Raw genomic sequence first — 22,245 nt, 5'->3', positions numbered from 1 at the left:
CCCAAATACCTCATTGGGAGTTTCCCAATCAGTGTTCTCACCATCTCTGTGCATTGTGTCTCCTTTTCTAGAGAAAGGCCTTTGCACAAAAAGGCTGATTTACTCCTGTTAATTTGTAGTCCCAAGAAATCTGTGAATGGATCACTTATGATAAATGGATTTTTTGCTTCCCTCACTAAACCTTCGATGAAGAAGGTGGTGTTGTCATCAGCATACTAGAGCAGTGGAATCTCATTTTGGTGGTTGGCCAGTCGATTGGTACAGACTGCGAGTGCAACCACTGCTAGAACTAATAATAATGGTGCCAGTAGGCATCCTTGCCGCACCACTCGTTGTGGTTGAATTTGACCTCTTGGTTGTTTGTTTATTAGCACCGTGCAGGAGTGTGTTATGATGTATCTCTTCACCCAGCTGATCACTTCCTTAGGGAAACCCCTTCTTTTCATAGAGGCCCACAGAAAATCCCAGTCTAATGTATCGTAAGCCTTGGCAAAATAGACCTTCAACATGAACCCTATGGAACCATTCCTCATCCATGCTGTTAATATTTCTCCCGCTGTTAGTGCGATGTCAACAATTGAAGTGAAAGCTGACTGAGCAGGTCCAACAGGCTTTCCTATCCTGGCCCTCAACCTATTTGCCAACACCTTTGCAATAATGAGATAGACTGAGTTTGACAATGAAATGGTTCTCCAATCTTCAATTCTATTCACCCCTTGACATTTGGCAGGGGGAACAAATATGACCTATTGATGTTTTCCATATTCCCTTGTCCTTGTCTAAATTCTTCAAGTATGGCCATCACATCAAATCCAACCAAATTCCAACACTTGCTGTAAAAGAATACCAGGATGTCATCTGGACTCGGAGCTCCCTCCCCATTCAACCCCTTGATTGCAGCCAGGACCTCATCTCTCTGACAACGGACGAATCAATTCTGCTAGATGTTCAAGGCTCTCCATCTTTGCCCCCTACTGCACCACTTCCACCAGTTTCATTCAATGTGTTCTCGATGTCCCACCTTTATTCTCAATATTTGATTTGTACATCTTCTGCCATTTGTCGCCAGGTGGAAGAATCTCATATTTGTCTCGCCTGCTCGTTGCCATAATTGTCTTGAGCGATGTCTCCAGTACATCTCTAATTTCTTGTCTTCCTCTGCCACCACCCACGGCCATCCTCTGCGTTCTTGAGCTCTGATGTGTTCCAACTTATCCAGTTGCTTTACTCTGGTAGAGCTTCATTCCTCTTCTTCCTCCTGATTTCCCAAACCCGTTTTCGATACCCCATCAAATGTTGCCAGGGAAGCCACCATTCTGGCAAAGGGCTTAGATGGACCTTTCCAACAGTACAGAGATTCTTCTCTGTCAGGCTAGGGGACAGATCGATATTCCGCTATTGGCTGGATGCATGATCATCAAAAGGCATCCTGTGAGAGATGTTCCCCCACCTTTACTCACTCACACGAAATCAAAACACACAAGTTGGGGATTTTTCGGATGGATCATGGAACCTGATCATACATGGTGCTTTATCAGACTAATTGGTGACAGAACTCTTGGACAGGCAACAGTCCTGAGTAAACTTGAGGCCAAAAGGAGGGGGGAACGGATGGGTATGGAGTAATGGCCCCAAGTCTGTCCGGAAGGCCTACACGTGGATCGGGCAGGGTCAAGAGGAAGATGCTGTGCTATTGCGGGCATTCAGATTCATATGGCGACAAAAACTCCCGCTGAAGGTGAGGATTTTTGGTTGGCTGTTGGCACGGAAAAAGTTAGATGCAAGAGTTTTCCACAAAAAAGTACACCCAAATACATCGGCACTTTGTCTGCTATGCTCAAGCTGGGAAGAAGACTGCAATCACCTCTTCTTTGAGTGCTTGTTTGCGCGCACAATCCGGGCCACTCAGGAGCTATCAATGGTAAAGGTGACCTCTGTTAGATCATAAGGCCCAAATAACCCATGTATTACCGGGCCCATGTTTTATAAATGGGCCCGAGCAGAGAGGAATATGACCGTTGAGTCCAACGGTCATATACCTCCAACGGTCGATTGGCAGTCTCCAAAAAGGGGGGAACATTGTGTAGTATTGGTTGTTGTGAAAAATACTATACATATATTTCTTCTTTCCACAAAATTTACCCTCTTGATAGTGAAGAAATCTCATGGTATCAGAGCAGCGATCAAAGGTACACCAAAGATGACAAGTTTCTTCTTCGAAATAGTTTCTATTTTTCTTCTCGATTCGGCGACGAGCTCCTCTAGCATTTGTTGGTGGCATCGTCCTGCAACAACTCCTGATTCGGCGACGATTTCGGCGCCCTTCGGCGACGATCTCGGCGGCAACTGTTTACAAATTCGGCGGAGTCTTCCAGCGACGATTTCTGCGACGACTCTTGCTTCGGCGACGATTTCGGCATTTTTCGGCGACGATTTCGGCGCCCTTTGGCGACGATTTCGGCGCCCTTCGGCGACGATCTCAGCGGCATCTGCTTGCAGATTCGGGGACGTCATCTTGCAGTATTCAGCGACGATTTCTGCTTTGGCGACGTTTCTCGACATTCGACCAGAAATTGGCGATTTTTGACGATATCGGTGATTCCAGACATTGGGATTTCGCGATATCTTGATTTCGCGAGCAGTCACAATTTACTTCCGGAGTTTTTTTTCTTGATTCGCAATCCACGCGTCTCAGAAAAAACTCTACGCTTGGGGCAAGCTACGACTGGTGCAGAAGAAGAGAGGAGTTGGCCTTTGTTTGGGTTCTTTCCTCTTTGAATCTGCACACGGCGACAGTATCTGATCAAAAGGTGTGTTCAATCTCCGGGGAAGCTCTTCTCCAGTGAAGACTTGCTCCGTCAAATTATCAGCTCCTGGTTAAGGAGTATTCTGTCTCTTGGTGCCCCGTCTACTTATCTTCAGATGGGAAAGTCCAGGATGGCTGAGAGGGATTCCGAGATCACCCCCTCAGCTATTGTCAAAACGGCTGAAACACCTGCTCAGCCAAGGTTATTTCTACCAGACCTGGATATCAAATATAATGGAATCAATGGGCAGAAGTGGATAACATTGGTCCAGAGATCCCTTAAGGCTATCTATCTGGGGAATCACCTAACAGAAGATGCTCCTTCGGAAGACACTCCCAAACTTGAAAAAGTAATTTGGGAATCTGAAGAAGCTTTTATCACCAATTGGATGATCAAAAATATGGAACCAGATCAGGCAGACGACTATCTACTTATTGATTGTGTACGAGACTTATGGCAAGAAATTCAGAAATCATGTGCGGAAACCCACAGCGATTACCGTGTCTATGACCTTCGAGAACAAGAGAAAGCATTGAAACAGGGAAATCTATCAATTTCTTCCTACTCTGCAAAATTAAAGGCCATATGGAGGGAGCTGGACCTTCTCTGGCCTACCGGCGACAAAAACTCACCATCTTATCTCAGAGAAACCAAGTTCAGAACCCTCACCTTTTTGATGGGATTGAATTCGGAATATGAGAATCTTAGAAGTCAGTTGCTACACAGAGAGAGGTTCCCCACCTTAGCAGAGGCTATCTCTGAATTGCAAGGGGCAGAGCGGCGGAAGAAGCTTAACTCTAAGGATGGAGAGGTGTCTACTCCTGTCTCAGTGGCCCACTTGGCCAAGAAAGGGGAACCAAGGCACAATATAAATAATGCAGCCACATCTTCTACTCAGCACCAGAAGTCCACTCCGCAGGAAAGTAATTCCTCAGAACTTACTTGTGGCTATTGCAGGAAACCAGGCCACCTAAAAAGGGACTGCAGAAAGTTAGCCTGGAAGGAAGAGCAGATCAGGAAAGGGACGTGGAATCCAGGGCAGCATAAGAAAGCCTATGTAGCAAGTGAAGGAGAGGAATTATCTGCTGCAAAGAAAGGGGAAGACGGAGGTGAAATTCAGAAACTTATTCAGTCAGAAGTGAACAAGATTCTTCAGAAGTTTGGCTCTACTTCACTCAGACAGTCAGGTAAGAAATTTAGTTTCACTACAGTTACTAATAATACACCTACTACTGTCTCTTGCATATTGGATTCTGGGGCGACAGACCATATGTCACCCCACAAAATGCTATTTAAAAATTATGAACTAGAAACTAATAATCTCAGAGTTTTTACTGCTAATGGTGGAATATTAGAAGTGGCAGGAAGAGGATCAATTGAAATCAAAGGGAAATTACTAAAAGATGTTTTGCATGTACCTGAATTGAAAGCAAATTTATTGTCCTTAATTCAGTTAGTAAATGATACTGATGGCGATTTATCTTAGACTCAGATTCTTGTTTCCTATGTCTTAAGGAAACCGGACGGAAGATTTCATCTGTTAAGAGGAGGGAGGTCTTCTCCTGCTAGATGGATTGGAGGAGGAAGAAAAGCAGAAAGCCACTTATACTGCCCAGAGTGAAGAACGGATCAATCTTCTGCATAGGAGACTAGGACACCCTCATTCCACATTTTGAAACATTCCCATCCCAATTTGTTTAAAGGGATTATTTTTGATAATTTGCATTGTGAAAGTTGTCAATTTGCGAAACACAAACGATCTTCTTTTCCAGTTTCAGATCACAGAACTCAATCGGCATTTGATTGTATCCATAGTGATGTGTGGGGACATTGCTCCACATTGGGACTATCCCATCACAAATGGTTTATCTTATTTGTAGATGATTTCTCTAGGTATACATGGGTGTATCTACTGAAATCTAAGACTGAAGTTCCATCTGTTATCATCAAATTTTGTGAGATGATTAATACACAATTTGGAAAGAAAGTACGAATATTTAGATCAGATAATGCAACAGAATTTTTTTGTGGAAAAGTAACTGATTACATGGAAGAAGAGGGGATAGTTCACCAATCCTCATGTGTGAATACCCCTCAGCAAAACGGACTTGCTGAAAGAAAAATTGGCCATATAATGTCTTCAGCCAGGGCTCTTTTATTTCAAGGGAATTGTCCCAAGAACTATTGGGCTGAAGCAGTCGCAACAGCTACTCATCTTATAAATAGGACAGCCTCAAAAACATTAAATTATCATGCTCCTATTGATCTTTTATCTGCTGAATTTCCACGTTTATCTTTAAGAACTAACCTCCCAGCCAAGGTGTTTGGCTGTGTTGTATATGTTCAAGTTCATCATGCAGGAAAGTTAGACCCTCGAGCCCTAAGATGTGTGTTTCTGGGATATTCTTCAACACAGAAAGGTTATAAGTGCTATCATCCAAGCTCCAGGAAGATCTTCATTACTGCAGACGTGAAGTTCGATGAAATCCGAATGTTTCATGCTCCTGTAGAACGATCAGAAGAGTATTTAGAATCTTCAGAGCAAGAACAGGATAGTATGCAGCAAAGCCTCTCGGCATCAGAAACCTATGATAAGGACATGGCTATAAGTACTCCTCCAAGTCCTCCTGAGGAGGAGGAGGAGCCTCATAGACCATGCGACGATTCAAGTACAACAATCATGCCGGCAGGAGGAGAAGACTCAGGAAACGATGGTGGGTCCATTGCCATAAGCAAGGGAATTCGTAACTGCACGAAGACTAAACGCTATCCAGTTAACAATTATCTATCTTACTCCCGGCTCTCTCCAGAGTATAATCAGGTGGTTCAAGCCCTAATGACAGTATCTATTCCGAAGAATGTGACAGAAGCAATGTCATCCGCAGAATGGAAGACAGCTATGGAAGAAGAAATGACAGCACTAAAGAGAAACGGTACTTGGGAGATGGGCCCACTCCCACCCGGAAAGAAAGTAGTGGGAAGTTGATGGGTATTCACTGTAAAATATCACTCAGATGGGTCAGTGGCCAGGCACAAAGCTCGCTTGGTGGCACGAGGATATACACAGTCCTACGGCATCGACTACAACGAAACATTTGCTCCAGTTGCAAAGCTAAACACAGTTCGGGTTTTAATAGCGCTCGCCGCACTATCTAATTGGAAGCTCTATCAATATGATGTGAAAAATGCCTTCTTACATGGAGTATTGAAAGAAGAAGTGTTTATGGCAACTCCCCCTGGATATTGTTTGAGTCAAAATTCAGGGGACGTATGTCACCTCAAGAAGTCCTTATATGGCCTGAAACAATCGCCAAGAGCGTGGTTTGGAAGGTTTTCAACAGTAATGTTAGCAGTGGGGTTCTTCCAAAGTGAGGGAGATCACACATTGTTTATAAAGCATGGCAAGGATGGGAAGATTGCAATTTTAATTGTGTATGTGGACGACATCATCATCACTGGAGATGACCACACTGAAATTCAGAATCTGGAGAAACACCTTTCACTTTCCTTTGACATAAAGGCACTAGGTTTAATGACGTATTTCCTGGGAATTGAAGTGGCCTATTCTCGGGCAGGGATTGTACTTTCTCAGCACAAGTATATCCTTGATTTGTTAAAGGAAACCGGGAAGTTGGATTGTCGACCAGCAGCTACACCAGTGGATAATAATGTTAAGTTAAAAGCTGAACAGAATGAAAAAGACACACCAGTAAACAAGACTTCATTTCAACGTCTCATTGGTAAGCTACTTTATCTCAACCACACACTGCCGGATATTGCTTTCGCAGTCAACTCTCTCAGTCAATTCATGAATGATCCTCGGGAATCACATCAACATGCAGCAGATCGCATCCTAGCTTACCTGAAAGGGTCAATTGGACTTGGTCTACTTTTTAACAGAGGAAGTGAGCCGAGTGTGGTCCTCTACACGGATTCTGACTACGCAGGATCATTTGAAGACAGCCGGTCTACATCTGGTTACTGCAGTTTCATAGGAAGGAATCTTGTCACATGGCGTAGTAAGAAGCAGAAGGAGGTCTCTTTATCAAGCGCAGAAGCTGAACTCCGAGCACTGAAGAAGGGAGTATGTGAAGGGATGTGGCTTAAGGGTGTCTTGCAGGATTTGAAGGTTTTTTCAGACAAAGGAATGACTCTGTACTCTGATAGCAAATCAGCAATTGCTATGGCAAAAAACCCAGTTCAACACGAAAGGACGAAGCATGCAAGGGTGGCACGACATTATATTAAACAAAGTATTGATGAGGGCTTCATTATACCCCATTACATTCCTTCTCTGGAGCAGGTTGCGGATATCTTCACCAAGGGGATCCCTGGCCCGCATTTCCAAGTCTTATTGTCCAAGTTGGGCATGATCAACATCTATACCCAACTTGAGGGGGGGTGTTAGATCATAAGGCCCAAATGACCCATGTATTACCGGGCCCATGTTTTATAAATGGGCCCGAGCAGAGAGGAATATGACCGTTGAGTCCAACGGTCATATACCTCCAACGGTCGATTGGTAGTCTCCAAAAAGGGGGGAACATTGTGTAGTATTGGTTGTTGTGAAAAATAATATACATATATTTCTTCTTTCCACAAAATTTACCCTCTTGATAGTGAAGAAATCTCAACCTCTGATGAGGCGTTTTGGAGCTCAGTTCAGAGGTGCAGGGGCAGAGTAAATGAAGAAGGTGGTCAGGCAATGGTGGTGTTATCGGCAATCTGGCTACACAGAAATGAGGTGTTGTTCTGGGGATGAACGGCCTCCACAGATGGAGTATGCATTAAGTGGAGGGGCTCAAGGCGGTGTGGTTTCCACGGATGGCGAGCGAAGTGGGAAGGGGTGATTTGGTTGGATTCTCTGAGAAGGGACTACTAAGTCCAGGTGGGAAGGTCATCAATTCATCATATGACCATCCCTTTTATTGTTCAAAAGAAAAAAGTTCTGCTAAGATTCTTTTTTTTTTTTGAACAATAAAGAAGACCACCCAGAGCCAGTAGCCTACTGGCTATCATTAACGATAAAAATTATGTACAAACGATGTACAATCATACTCAAAAAAGGCTATCCTCTCCCTCCACCCCGAAACGACTTCAGCGCCTCCACATCATGAACGGCATTCTCTACTGAAGCCAGCCTCTTGTTAAACACCACCTCATTTCGATATACCCATATCGTCCAGAGCACCGCGAGCAAGCGTCCAATCAAGTCAGCTTCCGTGTCCTCCGTCAGAAACTGAAGCCCAAAAGGCCTCGTCTGAGAAGGTATCCACCCCCGGCAATTGCTGCAATGCCCAAACGCCCTGTGCAAATTGACAGGTGAAGAAGAGGTGGGAGCAATTTTCCTCTCCCCTGTCACACATAGGGCAGCCAGTGGGAGCCGCAGGCGACCATTTCCGTCGGTAGACTCGTGTGACAAGCCTTCGACGCCTCAACAACCAGCTGAAGAGTCGCACTTTAAAGGGGACTTTTCGCGTCATCAACATATGGCAGGCCTTGTCATCTCGTCGTCCCGAGCTGCTCCTCGGATTTTCAAATATGCATCTTCCACCGAGAAGGACGACCCCCGCCATATCCAACCGTCTTGGGAATCAGCTATCGGTCTGAAGGGTAATAGTGACTCTTGCAGCTCCATCAGCTCCCTAAACTGCGGCTCTGATAAAGCTTCTGTCAACATAGGGACCCAAGCTTCGTCCCAACATTCCTTGACCGTGGCCTCTGGATTCCGTGCTAACGCAAATAGCCTTGGGAACCTCAAATGCATCGGCCGTGGTTGGACCAATTGTCAATCCAAAACAGAAATATTGCCCCATCTCCCAATCTGGGCTCAAAAAACTGGAGAATGCGAGGTATGGCTTGAAGCAGGCCGCTCTAAGAAAGGGGACTCTCCTCTGACTCTAGCCCACCGTCTCTCCCAGTCTATCTCGGAGCCATATCTGTTCTCAGGATGTTGAAAACCAGCCCCTCCGCTGAAGTCGCAACCTTTTCCACCCACTTGGTCAATAGTGCCAAATTCATTGACTCCAGATGTAGGATCCCCAGCCCTCCGTGCTTTCCAGGTCTGCATAGAATCTCCCACGCTACTAGCGGCACCCTCTTTCGGTCTTCCTCTCCACTGCCTCCCCAAAAAAACCTCCTCATCGCCCCCCTCTAGACGCTTCACCACTCCCGCTGATATTTTAAATACCCATAAGTAAAATATCGGAATCGCAGAAAGCACCGATCGTAGAAGCACCAGTCGACCCCCTTTCGAAAGTACTTTGTTCTGCCATCCTTCCAGCCTCCATTCTACTTTCTCCACCACCAAATGCCAATCAGCTGCTAGAATACGTCGCCCTATTAATGGGAGACCCAAGTAACACATCGAGAGCGATCCGCGAGGTGTGCCTAAAGCTTCGGCACATTGTGTCTCTTCCTCTGAAGTAAGCCCAAAGCCTACGAACGCGGACTTAGCTCGGTTTTGTTGCAGTCCTAAGAAGTCTGCAAACAGATCTAGTAATACTGATAGAGTGCGAGCTTCTGCCATCGAGCCTTCAATGAAAAATGTGGTTCATACTGCAAAAGCGGAATGCCCTCGGGGAAGCTTGCTGTTTGGAATCCTTTGAAAAGGCCCTGCTCGCAGACCTTGACTGTGCATGTGGCCAGGGTGTCCACCGCAAGTACAAACAACAGCGGTGCGAGCGGGCAACCTTGTCGGACTCCCCTTTGTGGCCGGATCCATCCCCCCTCAGCTTGACCATTGACCAATAACGAGAATGAGTGAGACGTAACACACCGTTTCACCCATGTCACCCATTCATCGGGGAACCCATGTTTGCGCATAACAGACCATAGGAATCTCTAGTCAAGCGATTCATATGCTTTAGCAAAATCAACTTTCCATATGAAACCCTTATTCTTCTTCGCCTTCCATGTGGTTACGATCTCCCCTGCCACCACCGCACTGTCCACCAGTTGTCTACCAGGGATGAAAGCTGATTGGAAGGGTCCGATCAGGTCTTCAATTACCACCCTTAGCCTTTTCGCCAACACCTTAGCGATGATAAGATATATGGAATTCGAGAGTGCAATGGGCCTAAAATCCCCTACGTTGATGGCCCTAGAGCGCTTGGGCAGCAGAAATAAATATGATCGGTTTAGTCTCTCCAAGCCATAATTACCACGCCGGAATTCTTCCAATGTACTCATCACCTCTGATCCGACGACCTCCCAAAATTCACTGAAGAAGAATACTGGGAATCCATCGGGGCCCGGTGCACCCTCTTCATTCAAGTCCTTGATTGCCTTCCTTACTTCTTCTATCAGGAATGGCTTCACCAGCTCATCTTGTTGGACTTGTGTTAACTTGGATGCACTTCTACCGCTCCATCTCCAATGGTTCCGAGCCCCTCTTCAGGTCACTTCTCTGAAATGATTTGCCAGCGCTTCTCCAACCATCTGTGTCCCAACAAATTCTTGCGCCCCCACTTTCACTCGAAGTATTTGATTCGAGCGTCGTCTTCCATTTGCCGCTAAGTGGAAAATACGAGTATTGGCGTCCCCATCCTTAAGCCATAGTTGGCGAGAATGTTAGTGATAGACTATCCCTCATGGGCTAATGGGCCCTATTCTATAAGCCCATTAGCCCTATTATCCTCTATCCCTCTTAGGGTACATATACCCTTACATGTACTCTGTTCAAGTTATGTCATTATCTTCTTCTCTTCCCCAACATGGTATCAGAGCTCCAGAGCTCCTTCCCTAGGGTTTGACATCGCCCACCTATAGCCGCCGCGCACGCACAACAGCCGCAGCCCGCAGCCGCCGCGCACGCACAGCAGCCGCAGCCCTCAGCCGCCGCGCACGCGCAGCAGCCGCAGCCCGCAGCAGCCGCGCACGCACAGCAGCCGCAGCCTGCAGCCGCCGCGCACGCACAGCAGCCACAACCGCAGCACTGCCGTAGCAGCGCCGTAGCAGCACCATGCCGTTCACCGAGATCGACTTCCTGGAGAAGCCACTGTCCTACAAGGTGGCTCATCCGCTTCCGTCGGTCCCGGAGACGACACTCTTACGGGGCCCGAATCTACTCCCGTGGATGCGCTTCGTCAAGACCACCTTGAAGGCGCGCCAGCTCTTCAAGCATTGCACTGAAGACCCCCTTACCATCGACCACCCACATCATGCAGCGTGGGACGTTGAGGACCAGTTCATCCTCGGCTGGATGTATGCGTACACCCTGGCTCCAGATTTCCGCGACCGTCTTCCGCATCAGAAAACGGTGAAAGGTTTCTGGGATCAGGTGCGCTCTTTCTGTGGCCGGGAAAGCAACTGGTGGCGTCTTTATTCCATTGCAAGTCAGGCCAGCAATCTCCGTCAGGGGTCATTGACGATCTCTGAATATGCACTTGCCCACAAGAAGATGTGGGATGAAGTGGATTACTACCTACCGCCCGACGATCCGACGTCCAAGACGTTCCAGAATGTGCTTCTTCTGCGGATCATGGGCTTCCTCAATGGCCTGAACCGCGAGCATGATGACGTACGTCGTTGTGCCTTGCACCGCAAGGAAGGTCCTCCTGCCCTTGAGGAGTTGGTGAAGGAGCTTCAAGAAGAGGAAAGCCACTTCCTCCTCCATGGGACTCCCTCCTCCAGCCCCCCGGGTGAGTCGACCGCACTACTTTCTGCCCTCCCTTCAGGCGGCAAGGCACCGTCGATCCTCCCTACGCCCACCTCCGCCGCTCCTCCAACTGGGACGACGATTTGCTCGTATTGCGGCAAACTGGGCCACGGGAAGAACAAGTGCAAGAAGCGCCTGAATGACTGGCGAAAGAAGAAAGAGGCTGCAGAAGGCAAGGACATGGTGGCCCATTCTGATTCCTCCTCGGCCAGCCCCTCCGCAGTGACCATGGACCAGCTTCAGGCAGATTTGGCCCGCCTCCGTGACCAGATGGCTGCCCTGCAGAATCCGTCCACGGCCTACTTCGGTGGCTTTGGTGCGTCTTCCACTCCTTCATCTTCAGATGCGTGGTACTGTGGCCATACGGCCTTCCACTCACCTGTCGTCTCCGATACGACTTGGGTCCTTGATTCGGGGGCTACCGAACACATGACCCCGAGCAATGCCCGATTTGTATCATATGAGCGGCATCGTGGTGGCCGCACTGTCCTCACGGCCGGGGGTGGACGTCTTCGTGTGGCCGGAATCGGGGCAGTCTATGTGGACGGCTTTGGTGTGGTCCACAACGTTCTCCATGTCCCTCACCTGCAGGCCGTGCTTATGTCTCCGCAGCGCTTAGTTAATGCTATCTCCTGCTCCTTCCACCTACAACCTGACGGCATATTTCTGTCTGACAAGGAGGGCCGGACTACACCGATTAGGCGGGAGAACGGACTGCTGATGCTGGACGATGGAGGCCGCTCCCAGTGCTTCATGGTGCACTGGACTCTTCTCTCGGTGGCTGAGCAGCGTCGGGGACGCCTTCTGATGGAGCATCAGCGACTTGGACACCCACCTTTCTCCACTTTACAGCGTCTTTTTCCCTCGCTGTGTTCGGGCGTAGACCTTAAGACTATGCTTTGTGAACCTTGTCAGTTAGCCAAGCACCGCAGATCCTCCTTTACTTCATCCTCGTCTCACACATCGACCCCGCTGTTCCGAGTCCACAGTGATGTTTGGGGGCCGGCACCGCAGATCAGTCTGAAAGGGCACCGCTACTTTCTACTCTTTGTGGACGAAGCTACCCGCTATATGTGGGTCTACCTCCTGACTGCGAAGTCGGAGGTTGCGCAGAATGTTCGACACTTTTGCGCCATGGTACAGACACAGTTTGGTCGAGGCATCCAGCGTTTTCGTTCCGACAATGCTCGGGACTTCTTCAACGCCGACCTCGCCTCCTTCTTTGCCGACCGGGGCATCCTCCACGAGTCCTCTTGTGTGGCCACGCCCGAGCAGAATGGCATGGCTGAACGTCGCATCGGCTATGTTACCTCGACGGCGCGGACATTGCTGTTGGACTCCAAGGCGCCGGGCGTTATTGGGAGAGGCGGTTTTGACGAGTACTCACCTCGTTAACCGTATCCCCACCCCACTCCTGGAGTTCTCCAGCCCTTGGACCGATGACGTGGCATTCCCGAATGCTTCTTTGCGGACGGACTCTTGCCTCGTATCTTCGGCTGCACCACCTACGCCCATGATACTTCTCCCACACGCACGAAGTTTGATGCACGCGCACTCCGGTGTGTGTTTGTGGGTTACTCTTCCCTCCAAAAAGGGTACCTGTGCTATCATCCGCCTTCTCGGCGGTTCTTCATCTCGGCAAACGTCACCTTTGCCGAGCATGAACCCTATTTTGGGGACTACTCTACCTCATCACGCCTTCCGCTGGATGAGGCTCCCTCGGCCCCCCCCTTGGGGCCCAGTCCAATCGTGGAGTCCACCACTCCCACTCCACCCTCACTTCCGGATCTTTCTCCCCTTGATTCCTCTTCCTCACTTCCTCCTGCGGGGTCCTTGGACGTGTCCTCTACCTCTTCTTCGTTACCTGCCCTTCCCCTTTCGGCAGCTCTCCCTCTCCCATTGGTCTCCGTTCCTCCTTCCGGCCCCCCATCCTTGTCAAACCCCGGTGCGTCACCCTCCTCCTCTCTCCGTGACCAACCCTCGTCACCCCCCCCTCTCGGTCTACCCTTGCCCTCCGGTGAGTCTCCTCCGACTCTCGGTGTGTCGTCTACTGCTCCTCCCGGGGAGTCCCCCATTGCTTCCGCTCCTCCTGTCGATGGTATCGATCAGTTGGGGTGGCCTATTGCTCTACGGAAAGGGGTCCGTCAGTGCACTAAGGCCCCCCTCTACCCTCTCTCTCATTACCTCTCCTTTGACCGGCTGAGTCCTCCCTACCGGTTGTTCCTCACCCGCATCGAGTCGGATCTCGTTCCTCGACACTTAGCCGAAGCTATCGCTTCTCCCCATTAGAAAGCGGCGATGGACGAGGAGATGCAGTCTCTCCTCAAGAACCACACGTGGGACGTCGTTCCGCTACCTCCGGGCAAGAGGGTAGTGGACTGCAAGTGGATTCATGCCAAGAAGCATCATGCGGACGGTACTCTCGAACGCCTCAAGTCTCGGCTTGTGGCTCGAGGGTTCACTCAGTCCTATGGCGTGGACTACTTCGAGACGTTCTCTCCCGTGGCGAAGATGGAGATTGTCTGGCTTCTTCTAGCGCTTGCAGCGCACTTCCATTGGGCCATCCGCCAGTTCGACATCAAGAACGCCTTCTTGCACGGCGACTTGACGGAGGAGGTGTACATGCAGCAACCCCCGAGCTACTCAATCGGCCCCCCCAGTCACGTGTGCCGACTGCGGAAGTCCCTCTATGGACTCAAGCAGTCCCCGCGCATGTGGTTTGGGAGGTTCTCCTATGTTCTGAAGACCGAAGGGTACACTCAGAGCAATGGAGATGCCTCTCTCTTCTTCCGTCACCGCCCGACCGGTGTCTCCATCCTTGTCGTGTACGTTGACGACATCCTTATCACGGGATCTGATGCTGCCGAAGCTGTCCGCCTCAGCACTGCCTTGGCTAAGGAGTTTGAGATCAAGGCCCTCGGCCTTCTTCGCTACTTCCTTGGCCTTGAGGTAGCCTACTCCCCCCGTGGGATCTTCGTCTCGCAGCAGAAATACGCCGTCGACTTACTGGCACTGACAGGGATGACCGATTGTGCGCCGGTGAGTACTCCCATTGATCCCAACGTGAAGTTGGGCAAAGGGGAGGATTCGCCACTGACGAATTCCCACCGGTATCAGTAGCTGGTGGGGAAGCTCCTCTACTTGACGCACACTCGGCCCGACATCGCCTTCGCCGTCAACCTGCTCAGTCAGTCTATGCACTCCCCACGGGAGATTCACCATCAGGCCGCCCACCGGGTCCTTGCGTACCTGAAGGGCTGCCCCGGAAAGGGCCTGCTCTTCCCTCGCAGCAATGACCGGACAGTGAAAGTCTACACTGATGCTGACTTTGCCGGCTCCGTTGTGGATCATCGGTCTACCACGGGCTACTGCACGTTTGTTTTTGGCAGTCTCGTCAGCTGGAAAAGTAGCAAGCAGGACAAAGTCTCCCGCTCTAGCGCCGAAGCTGAGTACCGCGCACTCGCCGATGGGGCCTCTAAGGGCCAGTGGATTTACGGCATCCTTCACGATCTTCGCGTGGAGTTTGCTGGCCCGATTCACTTCTTCTGCGACAACAAGTCGACGATCGCGTTGGCCAAGAACCCTAGACAACAGGGCCGCATCAAGCACATGGAGCGCAACCGCTACTTCTTCAAGGAGCGAGTTGACGAAGGGATCTTTGACTTGGACTTTGTTGCATCCGCCGACCAGGCAGCGGACGTCCTTACCAAGGGACTCTCCCGTCCTCTTCTTCAACGTGCCGTCTCCAAGCTCGGTATGGAAGATATCCATACTTCGCTTGCGGGGGGGTGTTAGTGATAGACTATCCCTCATAGGCTAATGGGCCCTATTCTATAAGCCCATTAGCCCTATTATCCTCTCTCCCTCTTAGGGTACATATACCCTTACATGTACTCTATTCAAGTTATGTCATTATTTTCTTCTTCTCTTCCCCAACAGAGAACGCTGCCTCCAGTCCAGCTCTAGCTTCTTGTCTTCGTCTTCAACTATCCCTCTGCAGTTTTTTCTCTCCGTGCGCTCCGTATCAGTTAAGCCCCGTGTATCTTCGAGGGCATCTATCTGCTGAACTCGTGTAAGGGCTTCATCTCTACGACAGTGACGTTCTTCTCGGATCTTTTTTTTGAATTCGGATAGATGAAGGCGCAAGCCTGCCAGTTTGGAGGCCAATTGCACCGTGGCTGTGCCTTCGCTGGGTTGAGATGACCACCATGACATCACGTCTTCTCTAAAACCTTTCTCCCGCCACCACGGTTTATCCATCTTGAAGTATGTGGGTCTCTTTTGGCCAACATTATTCTGCCATAAAATTGGGGTGTGATCCGACAACGGTCTAGGGAGTGCACGCACATCGGCCAACGGGTACTCCTCCAATAGTTCCACTGAGCAGAGAAACCTGTCCAACCAGGAGAGAGTATTAGGCCCCCTCGTACTTCTCCATGTGTAGACACAATTCATCGGCCCCATTTCTTGCATGCCCGCTCCTAATATAAAGGACCAAAACTCCTCCGAACCCAGATCTTGCCCTCCCGTCCCGTTCGGTTTATCGCCCGACTCCAATGTCACGTTGAAATCCCCTCCAATAAGCATGGCAGTCCCTTGGAAGAGCGAGGCCACTGCTTCCAGCTCCTCCCATAGCATGTACCGGCGTGCCGCAAGCACTGGGATGTAGACTGATGCCACCACACAGTGGCGGTTGTCGCACCTTCTCTTGATTTTAACTGCAGCCACATACTGCCCTGTCGAAGACCCCTCCTTAGCTTAGGTCACCGTGTTCCATACCACCAATAAGCCCCCTGATCTGCCGATTGCATTGACTGCCACGAAACCCTCCAAGAACCCTCACCCCACCAAGTTCCACTCCTTGGCATCACACCTCTCCAGCATTATCTCCTGTAGGCATACCACATCAGCTCCCCATTGTCGCAAATACCCTCCCACCACACCACGTCTCCCCTCATCTCGGAGACTATGTACATTCCAGGATACGCACCTCATAATTGTGATGGTGATTGCCCCTCCAATGGTTGCTCTGGTAGGAGCTCCACTTTCTCTGCCAGTTCACGTATCGTCAACTTCATGTCTGACTTCCTCTCTATCACGGTTTCTACTCCTTGGCTTGGGGCTGCGGCAGTCTGTGTCCCCTCACCCACCAACGGACACGGAACTGTCTTCCTTGACGGTCCTTCCGTTCTCAGCCGCATCTGACCATTTTTCCCTGATACTAGCCATGTCGCCTTACCCTGCTCATCCGTCAAGGCTAACTTCCCCCGACGACATACAATGCCTTTAAACCGCCGGAGATCTTCTTTGGTGATACGACGTGTCCTTTGGGGTGCCCTTAATCTCCTCCCCCGTTGTCCTTGCCCCTCTGTGGCAGGGTCACCCTGTTGAGGTATTAGGATGGCCTGCGCATCCAATTCCTTTAACCTTTGTGGAGGGTCTGACCCGCCACTCTTTGTTGCTCGAGCATCCGCAGTCAATTGCGTCGGAGAAGCCGATGTCACAGATTCTCCCTGGGCTTGGTTGACTGGTGCCAGCATGTCATCTTTGGGCTGCAATGTGGTGTATGGACGCGTGGGAGTACTCCCCATCACCTCTCCGTGCCGCGCCCCATGCCCCCTAGTTCCGAAAGGTGCCGGCGGGAATGGTCTGGCTCAGATATCTGCTCTGAAATTTCCATCACAGCCATGGATTTGGATTGACCCTGGTATCGGATCTCCCTCCACCATTTCGACTTCCATCAAAACCACTCTAGGGTCCCCCGACTCCAACCCCGTCGAGATGATATGTGTAAGCCGTCCGAAAGACTCGACCATCCTCTCCAATGTCGATCTTCTGCGATGTACCAACGGGACACCATGCGCCTCCACCACTACCCCTCGTTTCCTCCTCCTTTCTGCCCCGTCCATGGGGAGGACACGGCGCCATCTCACCTCCGTAGTGTCTCCGATCCTCTGCCTCCAGCCACAGACCGCCACATAATTCTTCAACGATACCCCCCGGAGGAATAGGGTATTGTTATCCAACTGTTGCACCTCTGCTAGCTCCGTCAGCAGGAAGTTCCTCTGTAGGTCCCTGTTGACCCCCTCCAAATCGGGAGAGGCTCCATAAATGTCTCCCACCAAGTACCTATGCAGGATGCTAGCATAGTCCTGCTTTTTAGCACGTGCCTGGTCCCCTCGATAGTCGTTATTCGGAAGCGGCTGCTCTGCCCGAACATGTGCTCCAGCCTCCTCTTTCGCCCTTTGAGGACAGTTTACTCTGCGATGGCCTGCCCCACTACATCTGCGGCAAATCACAGGCTCCCTGCACTCACGTGTGTGATGTCCCTGTGCTAAGCACCTGAAACATCTGTTGGCCTCGTGGAACGATTGTGATCGGGGTATCATGGTCGTAGTATGTGTCTTCTTCACACGACGGGGCCACACAGTCACCCACCCTTCCTCATCCTCCATCTTACTGCCTTCGTTGTCAGCCCAGTCTCCTTGAGATCGGTGAGTGTGGTGCAGTGGCCAGCGAAACGACCTTCCACCGTGGTCATTGCCTGGGTGCCTGTGTGCTAGACGATCATCCCGACGCTCTTCGTCTCCTCGTGGTCATAGGATGATACAAGTTTCTGTCACATTCAGTTGAACACATCAATTTGTCCGGTTCAATGAACTGATCAATTCCATATAGTAATCTTAGCCAGTTTGAGCAGTCTGTGAGATTTCTTAAAACTTGATAGGTACAGAAGGATACCAATGAAATTTACTTGAATTTGAAAAAGATTAATGAAATTTACTAGAATTTGAAAAAAATGAATATAACATATAACATGCCAGAGAAGTGAAGCCACAACTTCAGGAAGACAATAACAAGAAGATGAGCAATCGGACTTACAAAACGGTAGAATCGACTGCACTGCACTTAAAATTACCGGGCAAACTTCGATGACAACAGCAACATCCTATGAAAAGGACTCTCTTAAACAAAAAGATAATAAAATAAAGACAGTCCATATAAAATGACGGAAAGATTTCAGTAATATTTACCTCGGGAACTGTGGTGTCACTTGGATGTCCACTAATTACCAGCTGTCGCAAAATTTTTGAACAAAGAAGCCATCTTTGGCATATTAGAATTAGGTCCTCTTGGTTTAAATGCATGTGGCCGCTAAGATGTTGGAGTATTTTTGGGACATCTGTCTTCCAGAGGTTCCAAATATATCCAAATAAGTGCGATGCTATCTGGCAAAAGATTTTGAAAAATCAAATACTTGTAATTTAAGTTGAAACATAAAAAGAACTGGGAGAATGCCATCCAACAGAACAATAGAAAAATATACATACAACGAAATGCAATTGAAGAACAAAATGAAAATCGATTGAGAATAATTTATAAATAATGATCCCCATACAACAAAATGCAACGTTTGCTTTGTGAACCAGAAACAAAGAGGTACCCTTGTGAATAGCCCTACAGACACCATATTAGCTTTGCATGGTATATTTTATAAGAAACTTTGCACGAGATAATTAGAGCAGATATAACATGAATATAAGCTCCTCAAATAGACTGGACTCCTACAGACTGATACGATTCCCAACCCTCCTTCAGGACAAGTATTATGAAGTGGAAGCTCCTTGTCTTCCCTCTCCTCGACATTTAAGTCACATCTCTCCCTCTAGGATCCTCTTTCCTCGTGATCCTCTCTACTTCACTATATCTCCAAGTGGATGTTCCCTGATCGATCCCTGCCTCCTCTGTTCGACCCCTCTGACAATTCCTGTTCAACCCTCCCCCCTGGGAGCCCTATTCACTTTTCTCCCAATCCTCTCCATTCCTGGACATGGTAAAGTCCCTGAATAGAAGTATTTTCATTATCATTCTGATACGGGTCTTCCTCGGACTTACCTGGAGAAGAGGAAGAAGAAAAGAAGACTAACCACTGCCACCTCGGACAACATGTGAGGCCATTTATAGGCGGAGGTCCCCACCTTCAAATAAGGAGGAAATAAGTCCTTTGGGCACTTCTTGAAGTCTGTTGGCGTCAACATCGAGCTGAGCGGGAGATTCTCCTCCTCAGACAGAGGCGAGAGCGATCCGCCTCATCTATCACTACTCTTTTCCCCTTTCCACTCAATTCTCTATCTGTCTCTCTCTGATTGGAGCTCCATTGTATGTGGATCAATTCTCTCCTTGATTTCCGAGTATTGCAAATCCGGTACTTATGACATTTCTTGATATCGAAATTCGTACACCAATTTAAGTCCACGCATATCGATGTTTTCCGAACAGGAATATATCACATTCATTGGGGGGTTACACAAAAAACAATAAGACCCACTTGGAATGCATCACAGGCGCAATGAATCAATTCGCAGAAACTTGATGTGTATAAAAAATGTCGGTCTTGCACTCAGTAACCCTTGGCGGCTGTTAGGGTTAACCCAAGAAGAGAAAGAAAACCTTCTATTCTCTAGGACGCCCACACATCTCTATTTGAGATGTTAATATGGGTTTTAACAATATTGCCCCTTTTATGAGAGGCCATCTAGAAGACATACATAAGGGCAAAAAGGTAAATGTGCATATAACAAGAAAATATATATGTGTGCGCTAACAAAAAAGGAGCCAAATTTTAAGAGATTTTAGCTTCTTCACCGCAGGCCGTCTGCTGAGTGTCTTGGTCACTTTCATCACATGATCATGATGACATTATCACTCCAGAAACTAACTCTCTCTTCTTCTTCACACATGGGGAGAGATTGGAAACTAAGATAGTCCACAAAACCCTTCACGAGTAAAATATATATGTATAATATCAACATTCAAGTAACAGTTGGATTATAAATCAAATTTTCCAGAAAAGGAATTATGAATAACACAATTTTTCACTGGTCCTATGCAACATTTTATGATGGAAGCAAATTGCGTCAATTAAATTACACTAAGGTGCAGTTGCAAAACCAATGGAGGAAAATACGCTAAAGGACTGGTATGCAGAGTAGACAAAAGGCAGCACTACCTCACGGAAATTCCTCTGATCTGAACTAAGGCGTTTTGAGGACAATTCTTTCAGTATCTGAAACAAGACCATAAGTAGTCTTTGAGAAGCAAGAATATCTGAAGCTTCGAGCTGCTGGGCTAAAGTGGGAAAAAGCTCCGGCCTGAATATTCATCGTTTAATTCAAAGTTATGGCTCAGAAAACAGAAACTAATCATTTAAAATGAAAAAAAACATAAAAATGGCTTAACAAAATTATAATGCAAGACTTTCTAGTGGTATACTAAGGATGATTAAACCAACAGAATAAACCTTATGAATTCATAAGCATTTTACCACAAGGTAAGAGAGAAGAGAGACATAAAATCGAGGTCTTGGGAAGGAACTGCCAGTTTTGCTCAATGAAATGAGATATTCTCTCATTTTCCGCAATACAAAATGGGTCTCTCCATTTGAAATGATATTTTAGAATAAACCAACATGTGTCATGCGTAGACAGGGTAAAAATCACACAGCAAGAGAGTTCTCCACAACTGGTCATCGTTTTGGCTCCACATTATTTCTGGAGTCCAAAAAGTGTTTTTTAATATCAGTAAAATAAAAGGAGAGGAAAAGAGTACCAATCTTTTGGGTAATCTATGCGTGCGATTCTGGAGACAAGAACCGCCAGCAACTGTGCTATCTGCCAGCCAACGACCAAATCATAAATGAGAAAATGGATAAATAGGAGCAGAAAAACCTTGAGCTTTGCATGAATAATGAAGCCTGGATGACGAAATCAGAAGCAATTAACAAAAGAAAGCTAAGGACAGTAAGTAATGATGAAATTCAGTAAAATGTAATGATGAAGCATTTAACTGCAGATTGGCAACCGGTTATTGACAAAATGGAACATCGGCTAGAGGGATGGCAGGCAAAGGTGTTATTGAGAGGAGGCCGATTGGTGCTGCTGAGGTCAGTATTATCATCCATTCCAATTATCTACCTCTCAGTTTTCAGGATGCCTACGGGAATGGGGAAGAGAATAGAAGTCATGATGAGACTCTTCTTATGGAAAGAATCGGAACCGGAACAAAGCAGAGGAGTTGCGATGGTAGCATGGGATAAAGTATGCCGGCCCATCAAAGCTGGAGGTCTGGGGGTCCTACATTTGCAGAGTATGAACATGGCACTATTAATCAAATGGGTGGAGAAAATTATGAATCCACAAGGGGATCTTGTCATAGAAATACTCCAGGACATCTATGGAAGGAGACTGAATTGGGACAAAAAGACAGAGGCATACAATGGCGAATCGCCTTTTTGGCAAGGGCTCAGAAAGATCTTCCCAAGAGTACAAGGTTTTTTTTTCTGTCAAGTTAGGCGATGGAGCAATTTTTCAATATTGGAAAGATGCATGGTCACCACGGGGCAGCTTCAGCGTGATTTTCCCTCGATTGTATGCACTTTCACACGATCATAATGCCCAGGTTCGAGATTGTTGGGATGGAACGTGGAACCCGATCATCCAGGGGGCTTTATCTGACCAGCGTGTTCTTGAATTCATGGATATGCAACAGTCCCTCATCCAACTACGACCAAAAGAAGGAGAAGGAGACAGCTGGACATGGACAAATGGCTCCTTCTCGGTCCAGAAGGCTTATGAGAAGATTCGAGAGGGGCAAGAGGAAGACAAGTCAGTAATCAGAGCGTGCAGATTCATATGGAGACAGAAAGTCCCACTGAAGGTGAGGTTTTTTGGATTGCTTCTGGCAAGGAGAAGATTAATGACAAGAGTCTTCCACAGAAGA

General features: G+C 48.2%; 1 protein-coding gene across 2 annotated transcripts in view; it reads right to left on the bottom strand.

Annotated features, from left to right (window-relative positions):
* LOC144714138 (ARM repeat superfamily protein) overlaps positions 1-22,245 on the bottom strand; it is a 56,716-nt gene that overhangs the window by 33,221 nt on the left and 1,250 nt on the right. For both annotated transcript variants that reach the window (XM_078588828.1, XM_078588827.1), the window contains exons 4-7: positions 21,076-21,137; positions 20,477-20,618; positions 18,501-18,695; positions 18,349-18,415 (exon numbers count right to left, since the gene is read on the bottom strand). In XM_078588828.1, coding sequence (XP_078444954.1) covers positions 18,349-18,415; positions 18,501-18,695; positions 20,477-20,618; positions 21,076-21,137 — 466 coding nt within the window. The remainder of the gene's footprint in view (positions 1-18,348; positions 18,416-18,500; positions 18,696-20,476; positions 20,619-21,075; positions 21,138-22,245) is intronic.

Source organism: Wolffia australiana, chromosome 17 (assembly GCF_029677425.1).
Source record: "Wolffia australiana isolate 7733 chromosome 17, ASM2967742v1".
NCBI classification, from domain to species: Eukaryota; Viridiplantae; Streptophyta; class Magnoliopsida; order Alismatales; family Araceae; genus Wolffia; species Wolffia australiana.
The sequence above is the reverse complement of the archived record's forward strand: the minus strand, read 5'-3'. Positions and strand labels throughout refer to the sequence as shown.